Source organism: Anopheles nili, chromosome 2, assembly GCF_943737925.1.
Source record: "Anopheles nili chromosome 2, idAnoNiliSN_F5_01, whole genome shotgun sequence".
Taxonomy (NCBI): Eukaryota; Metazoa; Arthropoda; class Insecta; order Diptera; family Culicidae; genus Anopheles; species Anopheles nili.
In genome coordinates this window covers 75,842,855-75,860,910 of record NC_071291.1, presented here as the reverse complement: position 1 = coordinate 75,860,910, position 18,056 = coordinate 75,842,855, and the positions used below count along the sequence as shown (strand labels likewise).

The following is an 18,056-nucleotide window of genomic DNA, read 5'->3' as shown; positions in this document are numbered from 1 at the left end:
TGAGACCAAAAAATAGGCCTTCCACAGCCACCACGCGCCTCCATTTTGCACCCGGCTTGATCGAATTAATCGTAATTTAATATTTCACATCCGTCTCGCTGCAGTTTTGAGGTGGGTTTTGAGTTGCGCTCGTGAAATGAATTCCTCTGTAAATGGCTCGCGTCTAAAAATATCTTTTCCCGGGCCTCCCTGGAGTTATGGCCTTTTGTTAAGCTGACTTTGGTGTTTTCCAGCAGCGGTTTATCGATAGCAGTACGCTTGGTTTGCAGTGCGGCCGCTGGTCTGTTCGTGTTTTGATTAGTAAACCGCAACTCTGGTCGAACGTTTGTTGGGGTTTTGCTTTCTTGTTCCTATCGAACATGTACACTATTTTTAGGTTTCCTCGAAGGTGATTTTTTATGAATACTGGAGGCATTTTAAACGCTCATCTTAATTTTGTTACCGGTTACTGCCCGGAGACTGACGACCTGTGTCGTAAGGGTTGTTGAAAGATCATTGTCGCAGGATTAATCATCGGTACTTTCGTTGCAGTAATTTGTTGCATATGATTTCGTCTCCGAGGAGACTAAAAGATGTATTTGTTGTTGGTAACCTTGTGCTGAATGCAACTATTGTTACATTGCAACATCGTACCTGTTGTCACCTGCCAATTAAATAGACAACATATACCACCGTCCGTGTCCTACGAAATGCTCTCGAGTAGCGTTAAGCGCCATCATCAACTTCGATGCATCTTCCAAAAGAAGATGCAATCATCCACCCGCAAACATGGAAGCTTCCCGGGATTTTCCCGATCTTCCCCTTTCCCCAGATTATATTCAAAGAGTGCCCTGTGGGCTGGAAAAGGGCACCCACTCGTCGAGATTTTTTTCTGCACTATCACGATCGCAACCGAAAGCCCTCCCGGGCGCCAGAGAAGCCTACAATTACGCGTGGGGATAGCCTCGGAGAAGAATAATACTAAAACCAACACACTTGCACATCCGTCCCTTCCGGATAAGGGCCACCATCGTGTCACAAGCCCCCATACTTTGGTTTTCGACGACTGGTGGTGCAGCACTGTACCGTGCGGTTAGTTTTTTCTTATCGCCCCTTATCGATGGTAGTGTTAGTGGGCGACTAGCAAACACCACTCTCCACCGCTCTTCATCGCTCCAAACTCACGCGACGTTTTTCCGCGAGGCAATGATACGTCTTCACCTTCGAACGAGCCACCGGGTGAAGGAAAGAGCGAGCAATGGTGAGGTGACGGTAGCCCTGATGAAGGCCAGCAAAGGTCCGACGGAAGTGGTCGTCGAAGGGTGTGTATGTGTGCATGCTTGAGGAAGTGAGGGGCGCGAACTCAACTGCAGTTGGAGCTGGAACGTTAGAATCGCTCGCAGAAACACCACCCTGAAGGTGAGCTGAAGTGCGAACGAATCGCTCGTCGATCGCAAGTCGCACCCGTGTTTGTGGGGGTTTTGAGTGTGTTCAAGCGAGTGTCTCAAGGGAGCAGATGTTGCAAAAATGCAGCCCAACCGTGCACACTAGGCTAGCTATCAGCAAATGCGGTTGGTCGCGAAGCACGTCGCTACCGCACGGGGACAGAAAATTCGCGCAAATGACGAGAACAACTCACCATTGGATCTTTGTGGGTGGAATTCTCACTGAATTCCAACACCTGCCGCAAGGGGCATGAGAGAGGGTGAACCGCGATCTTCCGGACATGCTTGGAATTGCATCCCTGGCTCGTCGCAACGCTCAAACGAATCAACTGCAATCGATGAGTCGCAGCTTTTTATTGCGTTTCGTGTATGATTGTGTATAGGGTTTTTATTTTATTTTACTTCACCGGCTACACCGACGCGCCCTAGCGACTTCCAGTTCCGGATGGAGGGCGAGGGTAGAAACCACCCCCCCCCCCCAGGTGTGGTGAGGGTGTTTGGGACAACTCCAAACGACCCACCGCTTGACCGGCAGAAATGAATGTATTTTCTGCGCTGCAAGGCGAGGAAGCGGGGAAACCCGTTCGAGCTTTGGTGGGTGAGTGGGTGGTTTGGGGGGTTCGTACCCTCAAACAGCGTCTCCATCACCACCACCGGGTGGTGGCCTCGTGACCATCGCGACGAAGGCCCTGTACTGCGAGCGAACGCGCGCGCACGCCGTCCCATTACGTAAGTACTTGTGCAGTGACCTTGGGCCAAGCGTTTCGCTGCAATGATCGGGGGACCGCGGACGGCGGGGCTGCGGAAAAATCAAACGCTTCCGTCGCACCACCCCCACCTGCCGTGGTGGGGTTGGTTCGAGTGTCCAGTGTCCAAGTCGCTGTCGCCGTTTGTGTGTTACCTGTCATTAGTCAAAACCACCGTCACCGGGGGTTGTGCTGATTCTTGCTCCCACGATGAAGGGATGGAGGATACACCCTGGTGGGGTGGAACGGAAGTGGATGTCGCGACGAGTGTGACCTATTTCCGTCCGCGTCGCCGACGGATATTATTGGGATGTAATTTTAATCAAACGCTTAGCAAATGCGGTAACAAACCGTACACGGGATTGGTGATAGACAAAACAAAAAAGGGTTTCTGGAGGCTGGTGATCGGGAGTTGGGGGTGGAAGAGAAGGCGAGCTCATGCATTGACGTGAAGAGTCTTGCAGGCGTGCAACAACGCGCTCAATTAGGCGCAATAGCACGATCACGTCGGCGTCAGCAGAGCATGATCGCTCTGTTAAGTACACATAAAAGAGCACTCTTTGGTCGTAAATGTTCCCGATTATTTGAAGCAAAATGACATCGACACTTTGTCACCAATCTGGAAACAATGAGGCGTGTTTCTCGATGGCAGGTCTCGTACCAGTTCCACATCAAAGCGAGGTATGTGTAAAATATGAATTACGACCGCTGTCACCCGTCGTTCCAGTTAAACCTTTTACCATCGGTGGCTGTCATGGCAGCAGGAATGTTTAAACCCACACCGTTTGGGGAGAGATAGAGCGCTCTCTCGCTCGCTCGGTTAACCTAAATTTACATCGCCACGGAAGAACGTCTGGCCATTGGCAAGGGTGCGAAACCAGAAGCATATGGAGCCGTGCTGAGTTACGACCGGCGAACGGCGCAGGCTATGAATAAGACCAATTCATTTCAGCGCACATTCGCGCGAAACGTGCCCTGTACCAAACCAAGCCGATCCTCCTTCTGTAGGTCTTTGGGTCTTGCGAGCTCGCCAAAGGGACCACACCATCAGCAGCAGCAACAGCAACAGCAGGCCGAGCACGTTCAATGAGTTTTAAGTGGGGCAAACGAACTGCCCGCGAATCTCCCTTCGAGGACCTCTCCAAACCCACCTTCACGCCGTTTCGAAGCAAATGGCGGAAAGCGCATTCGAATGTATTATGCCATCGCCTTCGGGATGACTCTGTTGCCATGTGTGTGCCATTTGGCCAGCTTACATTTGCGCTCTTCAAACTCGCCACGCTTATCTTAATCTGAGCCCTACTCTTCGCCGGGCATTCGTCACTTCTCGCGTGTTGCAGCTGCCCCCGATTCGAAGGGGTTATGAGAGCGTCGAACTCCGGAAAGGCCCGGTATCGGAACCGATGAAGTTATTTATCGCTTTCGAAACGCTTAGGTCATCCCTTTTTTCACGAGAAGGGATGATCTGACCATCGTGGCGTGCCTTCTGACTCACTTCTGACCGGCGTGCAGAATGTGGAGGCGTGTGTGCTCCCGGAACACGAAGCGTTGCAAACAACACGCTCGGTGGATTTAAGGTGGGATTTTCTCAGTCAGAAAGGGTGAGTTTTTATGTGCGGCACAAAATTACCTTCGACTCCGTAGCGAACCTACTGCACTAAGGATCGTAAAATGGCGATAATAATGGGCGTTTTGCGTCTTAGCTGTCGAGTGATTGCTTGGTAACGTCGATCCAACAAAGCGATTGCTTAAGGGCTTGTGACAATCATTGTCTTCTCTGGGGACTTGCGTCATACGTCCAGCTGGACACAAACGCCGAATGTTCACGTTTTCAGGTTTTATTGTCTAGCTGGTAATCGATGCGCTTCCTTATTGCACCTTGCGGAAGGTTCGAGGTGCACAATTAGAGTATGATCTTCGGACCTTCGGACCCGCAAACGGGTAAAAATCGGTTCATCTCGCGCTGCTAGTCGTGATAATGATCGCACCCATCGCAGCGTTGGGCCGTCCTTTCGCGTGCTCGCTTATTATTTCGTTCAATTAATCGCCAATCCATGGCAAAAAAGGGAGGAGGCCAATCAGCTCGTTCCGGGTAATTTCCCTATCAAAACTCTCACCCGAGGCGTTGCAGCATCTCGCACGAAAATGCTAATGCCTGCCCATGGCGCCCACCTCCCGGTACATTTACGCGTGTTCCGCGTGTTGCGCAGATGCTCTGGGCTACGGAAATTCTCACGATCCATCGCGAGCCGCGTGAACGCGTGCAAGTTGGATTGTGCATGCGTTTTTTTTTCTGTGTGTTCTTTAATTCTCACTCCCATAGCTTACACGGTTCCAGCCAGAAGATCAATGGCAAGATGGCGCTCGTTACACGGGCACTCGGGGGCAAGACCGATTAAACCATTTCAAACGCGCGATTCCTCCCAGCTCATCGCCATTCCGCGGCTAATCCGGCTAAGTCCGAACCCGGGGTTGATTGCGTCCGATCTTCTAACGCTGATAACAGCCCTAACACGAGGGAACTGCATTGCGAAAACAATGGTGGTCCTGGTGGGGCGAACCGCGCGGGAAATTGCGCGGAATTGCGTTCTCTGCGCGCAGCAGCCAGCCCTTTGTGGGAAGCGCATGATGATGAGAACAAAAAAACATCCATCCCGGACACGAGGATCGGAGGAGAGAACGTTCTTTGAACACGCTCCAACCACTAAAGGGGGTAGTAGTCCCTTTTTAGGCCCTACGCCCAGCATTTGGAAGATGCCACACGCACCTTTGTCACGCGTTCAATGGCGGGAATGCAAATTGATGCATTATTCAATCGCATTGTGCACGTGTCGCGCGAAGAACCCATCCTTGATCGACTGATCATCGGATCGATGGTTTATTTTCGATTTGTTCCTTCTCGTGCACGCGTTTGGTCCACGGCTTGCATTAAGTCAGCCAGCCCATAAGCACATTCTAATGTGCACCCTTGACGTGGTGGCGTTTTAGATGCAGCCACCGTTCGACGCACGCCTAAACGTGGCACGCGGCCCACTGCTCGCTTTCGCGATTGCCTTTTCCAGCCGGCCAGACGATCGACACCCGTTTTTTCGCGATCATTTTCCAACCTCTAGTGTGCAGTTGTTTGCACCGAAAGGGGCTACAAGGTGTGTATGTGTTGTGCATCGAGCGCAGAAGGGAGAAGGGCAACCTTCGCAAACCAACCACGAAGGGTTGAGTTCCGGCTCGAACCTCCGGTCCGCTTTTATGTAACCGCCGATCACCTGACGCGATCTCGGACGAACCCTTCCGCGAAGCCCGTAAACAGCAGCGCGGATGAGCTTTCTGACCTTCGCCACCCTCTGGGCGACCGGTACGGGGCCATCATCATTCGGAGGAAATCTTAGAACTGCGCCCTTCCTTCTTTTTCCGCGCCCTTCAACCCACCTTCCAATCGGGGGGTTTGATCGTACCATGTAGATCTCTGGCGAATGGCCTTGGAGGTGTGATTTTCGCTTTTTTTCTTATTTTCTCTAGCGAAAGGCAAGATCCACCCTTCTCGTGCTTCTTTCTCGTGCCACCCTGTTCTGCTGCCCTTGGTGTGCGGTTTTTATCTTAACTCGATATCATCCCTCCCACTCCATGGGTAGATTTTTCCTGGAGTGTGGGGTGCGTTTTTTTCTTCTTCCTTCATTCGAACCGCAACTCCCGCGGTGGTGAGGGAGACACTACTACCACTAGCAAACGGAGACCCCCACCGAGTAGCCTCGAGTCACACAAGATGCGCCTCCCGCCGCTCAACCCCTATCCAAGGGAGCGTGTTCTTTCCTCGTGAAGAATGCATTATCGTTATTGCAAATGGTTAGAACGAGTTCTGTATTCCTCTCCGCAACACCTTATCCCCCTCCCCCTTAGAGCACCACGGTGCGGGTTTTAGTACACGCGATCGCCAGTAGTGGTCAATCGAGTATCTCGTGCCTGCTGGTGCCAAGTCGAGCGTTTTTTTTGTTCCGTTTGTTGCATTTCTATTATCACGCAAAGCCAATGCGGGGCAGAAAAAAATCCCAGCAAAACAACGAGCACAAACGGGTTGCGGAAGATAAATTGCGAGGTTGTTAAAATTCAATGCAAACTGTTTCAACTGAGAGCGAGTCAGCTGCTTAAGAGGTATGTTACTAGTTGGTTTGATTAAAAATAACCCTTCCTCTAGTGTTACGCTCATCTACCAGCTACCTGTGGTGCCCGTCGGTATGCCAGCAAGATGGACGAACATTTATTTCTCAAAAATACCCCATCCGGCCTGGCAGCACGTCGTCGTGGTTTGCATCTCGCGATACAGCTGCAGTTGGGTAATAGGCGTAATGCATTCAAGGTTATGAAGCACACATCCCAAGTCGCCACCACAAGCAAGTTGTCAAGTCCGCGCCATGCAAGAGTGTCCCCAAACACGTGCGCGATCCGGTTCGATGGAGACGCATGGTGTTTGAGCGGACACGTGGCACGGCGAGTGGCGCCGGGGGGTTCGGGAGTGGTTTTAAAAGATACAAATGTCGCCGGAGATGGCACAAAGAAGACAACCTTACTCAATTCACCGAGGGGTGGCGCGTTGAGCGAATGTTACAGCAAACCAGTTGTCGAAAAGGTATAAAATTTAATTACCACTTGCGCACTCCATGGCATCCCGAGTGCATCCATCTCGCGGACGTGGAGTGTTAAATGTGATCGGAAGCATTGCACGGTTGGGTGGAATAGAATTAGCTTACAGAATGGGGTCGCGTGGTCATAAATAATTGATGAACCGCGTTGGGTGAGCGTGGCGTTCGATGAGGGTTGATAAAAAAACATTTCCATCCAACGCAAGGGATTATCAAATGCCAATTTATTGCTTCTAATACGCGATTGGTTCGATGCGATCTTCAGCAAAAGATTATCGGAAGGTTTATCCGTGCTCGCAAAGCATGTGCACTGTGATCTGTGGCCTTGTGCTGTATGTAATTTATTTTAAGCTCCCTCTATAAGGCTAGTTCAACGTCAAACATACACCAAAAAGGCTCTCTGTGCGTTCTAGTTTTGAAGCACAGCTCCCTCTCCCTTTTGAAGTTCCATTCTCCTTTCATTTTCCTTCTCTTTCCGGTGCTTGGGTTACATAATGAAATGCACTATTGGCTCGGGGCGGTCAATCACGCTCCCGAATGGAAAGTTCAACTCGAGTGCATTGTGCCAGTTTCTCGTACTTATGCGTGGGGTACCCGATCCGGCCTCAGCTGATCTTAATTTACAATGAAGGGCCCCGATAGAACCGTGATCGATGCCAACGAGCGTTATCCTTACTCGAGACGACGAGTGGGTTTTGGGCTGAATATTTCACGCGCAAAGAGAACACTCCGCATCGATCGACCATGCGGTCCGGTAAACTTTTGCTCCACTTTCACAGTAACCCCCGGTTGCTGGCATGGCACCTGGGTGCTTTGGCACCGGAAATAGAATACTATGCTGCCGGTCAACAGTGCCTCACATCCAAACCAGCAGCGCAGACGATTTTGTTACGTTGAAAATAAAACCCTCACCTCATGTGACACAATTGTTTGCCAATTCTTTGGCCGGCCTTCCTTTCGTTAGGCGTGTGTGTGGGTATGTGAGCGAGAATGCAGAAAGCAAAAAGAAAATGGCTGAGAGAGAATGAGACAGAAAGAGCGTGCAAGTGCAGCCGCCTGTCCATGGGTAGCGGCCATTCTCCGGCCGACAGCACCGTGACCCCGTCCGGTTACCGACTGACCCAGCAACAGCGTGGCAACCGGTTGGCCGGAAAGTGTCGACCTTCCACCAATCAAAGCCAAATTAAGGCCAACCACGGCAAGGCCCTTTCCACCCTTCGTTCTATGCCCACCCCCGCGGTGCTGCATATGTGAACGAGTGCAGGCCGCCAGTCTGCATGCGAGTGTGCGAGCGAACCCTCAAACCGTTTGACGGACAGCTAGTCGGTGGTGTGAACCGTTCAATGAACCACTTGAAGCCCACCGTGGTTCGTCGGAGTGGGTGTTCAATCCATGCAGAAGGGCCTGAGGGTCGAGTATGAACGCGTGGGTGCTTGTGAATTGGTAGAATGGTCCCGCTCCATCGCCATCGTCTATGCTACTGAGGTTTGGTTGATCGATAAGGTCAAATCTCGGTCGGTGTGCTGAGATCTCCATCGCGGGGAACCCTCTTTTGGGGGTGGAGGAGACTACCACTGACCTGCGGTGTCGGTCACCTCGTCTCTTCTAAGGCCTTTTCGGTAGCCCCGGTTCAAGTGCTGCAACGGGGTCGACATGGCGGGAGGAAAGAAAAGTGGGCCGCGCATGTTCGCTCATCCTTGAGACGGCTTCCGTCGGCCGAGCACTGTTCAAGGTGATCCTTGACCGTTCGCAATCGTCTCCCTGTTGCTTGGAGGCGGTTGAGGAGGATCATCGCCAAGCACTTTCTACCGGTGTGTCAGAAGGCTCAAAATTCAGAAAGGCCTAAAACGAACGGCTGGTTTTATTTGCCGTTGGTGTCGAGCGCGCACTGCAGAACTGTCCCACGCAAACAGCTCGCCCAGGTGGTGCATCAACCATCGTTGTAGACCTCGTTCCCGTTTTTATCTTCTTTTGGCATGAGTCGTCTTCACCGCTGCACAACACCGAACAAGGGTTTATCGATATCGATCGAGAGTTTGTTTATGATCAGCCGGAGAGATGCATGATGCGTTCATGAACCAACTGGCGAGGACCTTTACTCAATGTCGTTTCAGCACCATTGAGTACAATGGATTGTGTTTAGAATTGGCAAACCGCGTTTTGAGTTTGCCGTTGAACGAAGAGAAAAGATCATCACCTTCGATCGAGTTGCGTTTTCGATCGCACAAAACCGTTCCCTCCATTGCAGCTAGAGCTGTTTGAACAAGCCAGCCAACAGTGGCATTGGCAGCGAGAGAGACAGACCCTCCGTACGGGCAAATGCTGCGTGGTTGCTTGATTTTGTGGGTTTATGCGCGAAACCTTGACATGGGGCGTGAGATGGTGGCCTGGTGGAGGCTTTTGTGCTGACATACGAACGATTTGCCTTTGGCTCTGGTGAAGGTTGACGCAGCAGGTCGACCACCATGTTCTTTTGGTCCGTCTGACGGAAGAGGCACCGGCAAAAGCATTGCCGGCTTTCGGGCTATGCGAAGCTTTCGCCGTGTGCCATCATTGAGGTCATTGTGAATGGCGATGATGATACCTTCATGTGCTTCGAGCTAGTAGCGCATTGCTGAAGAACTCATTGTGCAAAAGGGCGTCCCAGTCAAAAGCCTTGAAAGAGTTTTTTTTAATTTCCACGAGCAGTCGAAAAGCCGCTCGGCTATTGCAGAAGACTTCAATTTCTAATCGAAGTCCAATAAGACGTGTCTTATCGTGGTATACGTGCGCCAATCTTCAAAACATCGGCGTCGGTAAGAACTCGCGCTGTGTGGCCTCTCAGATGAAGAAATGTCTTTGTTTAAAGGTGCTTCACGTTGCGCGGTGTCTCACAGTCGCGCCCAGTGTTTACAAAGTTTCTTATCAGCCACACTCCGGAAAGAGAATCTTCTTTTGCTCAAGTGGACATCGTGAAAATGAAGCTCGTCGTGCGCGCGTCGTTTTGTCTCGTGCCGAATAGGTTTTCCTTTCGATTGGAATTTCCTCGATGGAAATTCTCCAGTCAACGCGAAACGAAAAGCATTCGCTAAGCGAATAGCAGACAATTGATCTCGCTGCGCTTGCCGCGCAATTAGCGCAAATGCCACACCAATTACGCTGCTCATGTAGATCGGCCATCGGAACAGCAGGCAGTGTAACAATTACAGCCGATCGCAAAACTTCTCCAGCTCCCGGCCCGCGGTGAACACCTCTTCGGTGCCGCTTACTCGATAGCCTTCGCCGTGGTGCTTAGATCGGTTGGCTCTATGTCGAGGCTACGGCCCAGGTGCCCCAGGCAGCGACCAGTACTTCTGTGTGTGCAGCAGCAACAGCAGCAGCATCGGTGCAGCAGCATACTAACGTCGCGCCATCGCGACACAAATGCCACGTACTAACGGCGCGCCACTGGCGATGGCGGAGAAAATCTGTCGACGCGTGACTTCATCGCATCGGAAGCTTGTCTTCCGATCTGTGCACCGGAGGACGCTCGTCTCGAGGCCCTGCAGTGGTGTGGTAGGAGAGGGTGGCCTCCCTTTGCCCTTCCCTCCTCTTTCCTGACCATTGTAGGCTCGAGTTTATGGGCATGCACGCTGCCATGGTCACTGGTTAGTGCAGGCCCGGGGGTCCAGGGACAACCACGGTTGGAAATACGATCGCCTTCAGCCGCAACCAACCTGTCTAATCGAATGCCCGTTCTTGGGAGTACGCTTCAATTGGCGCGCCGGGCCCTTGAGCGAGAGCTCCGGGACCTTCGTGGCTATGGGACCGGTGAATGGTTCCGAACCTGCAGTTTGCATCCAGCGTGCACCTTTTGGGGGTGTTGACGTTAGAGACCGATCTTTCATTAAATTCGATTTCAAAACTCGCTTTTCTCTCAAACAGTGCAGGTCGTTCTGGACGGGCTCCCGAATGTTTGCATTTAAAAGGCCAACGATTTGTTTCGATTACGAGCAAACGCGATAATATGCTCGAGACCATATCAAACGAGCATCGCTCGCTGGTGGATGGCGATCTGTCGGGGAGGGTGGTGCGTTCCGATAGGAAAGAAGGTGGAAAAAATGCCCTTCAAGGTTGCGATTGATCGCCTCCTCCATTGCACCACGGTGCGGAGAGGAAAGGCGTAAGAGCGCAGCTGTACCACGTGACCTCGAGGAAACCACACACGGCGACAACACCGGACCGGTTGCGCCTGCCCGCAAGCCACCCGAGAGCGAGATCGAACTACTGGTACGGAGCATGGAGGTGCAGGTCTTCGTTCTTGGCCCGTGGTGCATAGAACGTGGCTTAGAACGGACGCCACGGTACACCGATCGAGGTCAGAGGGAAACGCGGATGGGGTTTTATTGGCTCCACAAATAGACGATGCCGTTTGGAGAGCGCGCACCCTCCAGACAGGCAGCCAGTAAAGTGGAAGATCGAGCTGCGCGAAGTTGCGAGCGCGATCATTCCAGAAAGTATGTCAGAGGGCGGTGTACATGTGCACGCTCTTTTGCCCGGTTTTCCGACGTAAGAACGTCGAGATTTTTTAAAGGGGTTTTTGGCTTCGAACCTGAGTTATTCCCTCGTGAGCGCCAAACGACTGTGTTGACGACGGCAGTCGAAGGTCAATCCGCCACGAGCCGGGTTGCTACCACGTGAAGGTACTGTGTGATGTAAGCCCTAACCGATCGCGACTGGCTGATGCGATAGAGTGGCACTTTTTCAGCTGTATAGCCGGTGTCATGAGAGGAGGGAGAATGGAGGTCAAAGGGTGCTCCACCGATCCAGCAAAAGACACGGGATAGCCTTCGCGGTTGCTAGTTTCCCACGCGGATGCACTATTCTCCGGTAGGCTGTTTCTCCTCTCGCTAGTGCCTGCCACCAATCTAACAGCGATCACCACTCCTCAGTCCAGAAGAGGACAGATGAAGCCACATGCTGTGAATGCGTTTTTATGTTAATCAAATTGTCCTTGTTCTGGTGTGGATCGGGGCGGAATTTCTGTGTGCAGTTGCATCGTCGCTGCAATCCGCCAATCACCACGTTAGTTACGATCGCCGTCGCCTTAAGGAGACTCTCCTTGGACTGCTGGATGTCCACGACGCAGGGAAGATCAAAGCCCGGGCCGCGCCTGTCGGTGGTGATTGGGTTTCATTGTAAGCAAACTACTAATTGAAAGCTGCTGATCGGCTAAAAAGGAGTATTTGCATACGTATCTGAGCGATGATGCCGCGTGTCGGTCAACTGGAAGAATATTTTAGTGTTGTGTACGGAAATGGAAGGCCTTACATGACAGCATCTAAGCATTAACTCTCATGCGTACTAATCATTGTTTCTTTTTCATTTACTTATTTTTTTAAAGATTAAACAAGAGAAGCATGCACGTTATGGAAGACAGCGGCGATGCGCTTATGGTGTGTTCGGATACAAAAATCGTCAATCTACCGACTAACTTAATACCCATCTTCACATCGCCAAAGGAGCTGGACGTGCCGCTCACAATCCACAAGCTACCACCAACGTCAATCAAAGCGGAGGAATTAGACAACAAATCGTGCGTCTCGACTAGTTCCTCCGAGAGTCTAAGCACAGCCAAAGATACTGAGTCCGAGAAGGGAGACTCGGAAGTACGAGCGTCGCCTTTCAGCAGTTCATCGGCTGAGTCGATTGAGAAATCTTCAAGCGCCATTTCGAGCACGACATCGAGCGTAAACGTCGACGAAATGCCTACGGCGACGGCAGTAGAGGTGTCGGAGAAGATTGCCGACTCGAGTGACGATGCCGTGTCAGTGCTAGCGTCGTCCTCTACCTCGTCGAAGAAATCAATCACCGCGACCACGCCGACGGTAAATAGTTCCGCGAGTACGGAACCAGTCGAGCAAAAGCCCAGCAATGAGGAGGGCACTAACGAAGCAACCAAAGCTAGTGAGGCTCCAAGGGAGATGTCATCAGCTGAAGACGTAGCTGATGTTTCTCCTTCTGTCGCTCCTTCAAAAACAGCAGAACTTCAACAGCCGCAGCAAACACCTGTTGTTACACAAAGCGAAACTTGCCTGAAACCGGAGACAGACGTTGCCTCGACCACGGAGAAGCAGTCGAGCCCATCTCCGACGAATATTCCAGAGCCCACGCCGGATGATGTGATGGCCGGTATTGACGACTTCATGGAGCAGAATGGTAGCGAAGGCGATGATGGGAAGAATGATTTCAACGAGGATCTAACATTCCAGATGGACGTTGAAGAAACGATCACAAATAACATCTCGTCGGCTGAGGCTATCCCAGTCGTGGAGGTAACGAAGAGCAAGAATGTTAAAGCTGAAGAAGGTGCCATCGACTTAACGTCCTCTTGTGATCAGTCGAAAGAAGAACAAGTGCACATGGAAATTGATGCCTTGACAACAACTGTTACCACGGCTGTTCCGTCTGCAGAGGAACAGAATGGGAACTCCCAGGATAAAACCAATCAACGATCCTCCACAATGACTGCCGGAACGACAGGAGATGGGGGTCTAAGTATCCAAGACAACGGCATATTCACTTCCACACCCGTTATCGATCAGAAGAAGGTGCAGCGAAAGCGCCCAGAAGGAGAACAAGCGGACAATGCTTCTACACTCCCGGTAAAGCGAGAACTCGACGAACCAGAAGCGATCACTGACGTGTCGGCCGATTCCGGAGCTCAGAACCTCTCTAAACAGAAGTCCACTGAAAGTGCCAGTAACGTAATGTCGGCTCAAAAGCCGGGACGATCGGAAGATGCTATACCGAGCACTGTAAACCGAAAGCGAAAACGTTCCGTGATGGAGGACGCTAACGAAGGTGCGACAAACGTACAAGCTGAAGCTGAACCAGAAGAGCCGGTAGAACCGGCGAAGAAGCTTAAGCTGGAAGTAGACGCCAACTATCAATCGCACGATCGGGTCGTGAACGAATACATCGAGACCACGCAGAACACCTCGGTGGACGAAATCCAGAACCACACCGACGGATTGGTGAAGGAAATTCAGTCGCTAAACGATATGATCCGCGAAACGGAGTTGAAGTGGAACAATCTATTGCACCTGAAGAAGGTGAAGGAGGAGATTCTGTTGCGGTTAAACCGTCGGAAGCATGTGATCGGTATTATGGATACCCAATTGGGTGAGGTGTCGGTGTTCAGCCACCTTGATTCGTCTAACCTGAGTAGTCAGCACCACCAGCAAAGTGGACGGTCGTGCTCGGTCGGTCCACGGCCGCCAACTCCGCCACCAGAGGTCGAGATACGGCCGGCATCCGTCACCAACCCGATGAACTACCATGGTCATAATGCGTCGAATAGTCAAACCACCGCAAATGGCACCGCTGGCGGCAAGTCTGGCAGCAACTATCCGCACTCCCTGATCTCTAATCGGCGCAGCAGCAGCAATAGCGGCGCCGGCCACAGCCACACTAACGTAAGCAGTAGCAGTAAGCGGAGTACAAATGCGAAGGATGCCAACAGCTTCGTGTCGCAGTTCAACAGCAGCAACAACGCCGTCACGATGGTTCCGTTGCCGAACACGACCAGCATGATCCTGCATGCGCGCGCCAACATGAATTCGGCCGAGGTGGCGAGAGAGAAGTCAGTCGCGGCTCAGATCCAGCGGCAGATTCTGCCCAAACCGATCCTAAGCAATCACCAGCAGATCCTGAACAACCTAGCCATGTCTGCCGGGCTGACAGGGTCGGGCGGTGCTGGCGGTTCCACGACGGTAGGTTCAGATGGTAGCTTTCCGGCGCAGCTGCAAGCTGCGTTGGGCACAGTTCTGAGCGCCAATACTAACCTCCTTGCTGGTATTACATCGCAGGCACTGTTGAATGGGCACCATAGTCCCAGTGCATCCAACTCGACCGGCAACAGCCACCACCACCAGCAGCAACAACTTCAAATCGGTCGACAGGGAATGCGTAAGGATGTGAGCAGTATTATAGCGGACTACCGGCAAAAGCATCCCGAGAATGTTCCGCGTCGTGGAAGGCGGCTAAAGAACGTCGGTGGTATCAGCAACAATGGCGGGTTGACCACATCATCTTTTGGGGATGGTGGTGCTATCAGCCTTACAGCCCTATCTGGCGGAAAATCACCGTCGATGGCCAACACTCGACCTAGCTCAACGGACAGTGTAGCCAATCGCATCTCGGAATTGTTAGCTGCTGCTGAGGTATGTAAAGGACTTAATACTTCTTCTTATCATCGACACTGGTGGAAGCATTAGCAAATTTCATAATTGGATAGCGCACTGTTACAAGTGTTGATTGTGCGCGTGTAAACAAAATTTATCGACTCCGCAAACGACGAACGGCATTACTTTGACTCATCTTTGGCAAACTGGTATCTAATATGGGCGCACTTTTAAAATTGATTACCTAGTGCAATTCATGAACGCCGGACAGATGTACTAATCCCCTCTTCGAACGATTAATACTTACTCCCTCATAAAAACATCAAACAAAATTATTTTATCAATTTCGGCATGTCGTGTCGCACATATTAACCATGGTGTGGTTTTGTTCAATGAAGTTTCCTTCCTTTATGCGAATGCACTTTTCCTTTCCTTAATCCATAAGAGATTCGGTCGTTGTCTTATCCTTTCCGCGATTACTTCTTCGCCGCCCCTTCCACAGAACTCGCGCCCGTCCAGTAACGACTCGAGCCAGAGCAATTCGAATCTACTCTCGTCGCTGGTTTCCGCGTCCGGTGCGACCAATAATAACCAGCAGCAGTTCTTAAAAGACGTGCTAGCCCAGTTTGCCAAGATGAGCCAGAATGACCAGAATTTGCTGTCGAACTTGCAACTGCTAGCCGGCTCCGCCCTTGCGTCTAGTGTGTCTGCTTCGAGCGCCACTAACACCATCTCGTCCCCGCAGCAGTCTCCGCAACAGCACCCATCCACGGGACTCCACCAGCAGCAATCATCGCTTCTGTCGAAGGCCTCCCTGCCGGAGGTAACGCTGCACCCAGTGATGAACTCGACCGCACACTCGGACATCCTTGGCGGATCCTCGCACGGCAATGGATCGCTCACTGGTGCCAACCTGAGCGCGGTGAACAGCAGCAGCAACTCGCTACTCCACGGCATTCTAACCAAGTCGGCTTCTCGTCCTGGAAGTGCTGCAGCAGCGGCAGCCGCCGCTGTGGGCAATTTGAACAACTTCTCGCCAACGTTGGCCCGTCTGCTTACTGGATCAGAGCGCATGAATTCGCAGTCCTCCGCAACTGTGACGTCTGGGGCACTTGCCAACCTCCAGACGAACAGCGTGGCCAGTGGTGGTTTGAATCTGTCGAAGAATACCAACGAAATTTCGATCACTCCCGTCGTTGGATCGAACTTCCAGCAAACTCTGCTCGCCCAACAGCAACAGCAGCATCAGCAGCAACAATTGCAGCGGCTCCGTGAGCAACACATGTACAAGGCGGAATCCTATCTCAACCTTGTAAGTATCGGGATAGGCCTAAACAGCTTGGCATTCCTGCGATATCGCTAATATTTTTCCGTCTCGTTTTCTGCAGGACGATGAAGCGGACGACAGTGTCGATCGGTTGGTAATCGACGAAGGAGACGATTTGAGCCAGCGGGATGCTGGCTCGCTGCACGGTAAGCGGCGTGGGGCCGAAATCAACGAGAACGAAGTGCCACAATGCCAGGGTTGTAAGAAGATGGAGGCCAAATTTGTGTGTGCGGGCTGTGGCAACCAGTGGTACTGTAGCCGAAATTGCCAGGTAAGTCAGGAAGATAAAGTGCACGAAGAGGAGCGTAGATAACTTGCAATTAAATAACATGATATTCTTTTGTTCCTAGGTCAATGCGTGGGACGATCATTCGGAGACTTGTAATGGTTGAAACGATCGCTTAGCGCCAGCTCGACGTGAAAAATTTATCATTTCTTACTAAGCTTAAAAGTTTGCTGCCTAGTTGATGTTCAACCAAGCACAGTTTGAAAGTAATACATAGTGTACATACATTACGTAAAAAATGCCACCTATTATGCATATGCAACAGTAATTTTTACATGGTTCACACTATTCGCGTTAGAAAAAAAGTGAATATTAAAATCGTTTATCAAACACAGGGGAACAATCGAGACACTAATCACTGTAGGCAGCCGACCGCAGGTAGAGGTTTTACTTAGGACACCTGATATTGGATTCTAAAGTAGTAGGGATTTGAATGCGTTTGAAGCTGTATATTTAGGCTCGTAAGCCGGATTACATTGCTTTTTGTCTTGAGTATGTAACACCCCTCTTTCTCTCTCTTTTGGCACGGCACGATGTACATAGAATCTTACAACAAGCTTACGCCAACACGTGCCACCGGATGAAAGGAATATGAAACAAGGAATGGAAGTTTTCCTAAAGATTACCAGACTCGTTCCGAGGGAACGTGAATATTATAATGTGATACTTTCAAATTAGGAAGGGACGCATTTTCCACGGTTTCCACGTGATTACCTACTCATGGCTGGAACTGTGGGTTTTACTTACATATTATTACTAAAACAAACGCATGATGCTAGTGGAATCGGAAAATTGGACGGTTTTTACATCCCGTGAAACTAAACAAATTGTGTTGTAAAATAGACAGAAGACGCTCATAATCATAGAGCATTGTATGTAAACTATGAAAAGAAGAACGATAGAGAATTATAAACACTGATCGAACAGAGCCACAGTTTAAGCTGTTTTGTTTAACTTCCCATGGATATGAGTGTAATGTGAAAGACGTCGCAGGTGCCGTTGATATAACCGTTGATAATGTGAAAATGGATCATCAAACGACGATAATTTATTCGAAACATGAAAAGAACTTTGAAGCATTACTTTGCTTCTAAACGCGTAACAAATTAACCCATTTAGTGTGTGGAATATCAGCATATTATACAAGCATTACATGCAAACCAGTAGTCGTACATGTTATTCAGTAACCTTATTCAAACATTAGAGAAAAGGAATTTTGTAACTGTCTAGCTATAGGGAAGAGAGCGATCGAGAGCGGAATCGCTATAGCGACTCTAATGATCGGATTTGAAACGTTGTCGAACGGTAGATAAAACAAAACGAGAAAGCCAAATAAAGCACTAAAGTTACATTCAATCGTAATTCGTTGTTCTTTTTTCATTTCACTCAGTGCCATTTTCAAGTATCCAACATGTACAATTAAACACGTGTCATGTTGAAGCTCAAGGAACGTCAGCCATGACAGCACGTGAACGAAGCAATACTTGCTTAGCGT

General features: G+C 50.7%; 1 protein-coding gene across 1 annotated transcript in view; it reads left to right on the top strand.

The window, feature by feature from the left end:
* LOC128730171 (serine-rich adhesin for platelets-like) overlaps nucleotides 1-17,896 on the top strand; it is a 35,922-nt gene extending 18,026 nt beyond the window's left edge. The window contains exons 3-9 of the mRNA XM_053823203.1: nucleotides 12,167-13,073; nucleotides 13,107-13,178; nucleotides 13,239-14,537; nucleotides 14,634-14,987; nucleotides 15,451-16,260; nucleotides 16,337-16,546; nucleotides 16,626-17,896. Of these exons, the coding sequence (XP_053679178.1) occupies nucleotides 12,167-13,073; nucleotides 13,107-13,178; nucleotides 13,239-14,537; nucleotides 14,634-14,987; nucleotides 15,451-16,260; nucleotides 16,337-16,546; nucleotides 16,626-16,667 (3,694 nt within the window). The 3' untranslated portion in view covers nucleotides 16,668-17,896. The remainder of the gene's footprint in view (nucleotides 1-12,166; nucleotides 13,074-13,106; nucleotides 13,179-13,238; nucleotides 14,538-14,633; nucleotides 14,988-15,450; nucleotides 16,261-16,336; nucleotides 16,547-16,625) is intronic.
* Nucleotides 17,897-18,056: the final 160 nt, after the last annotated feature.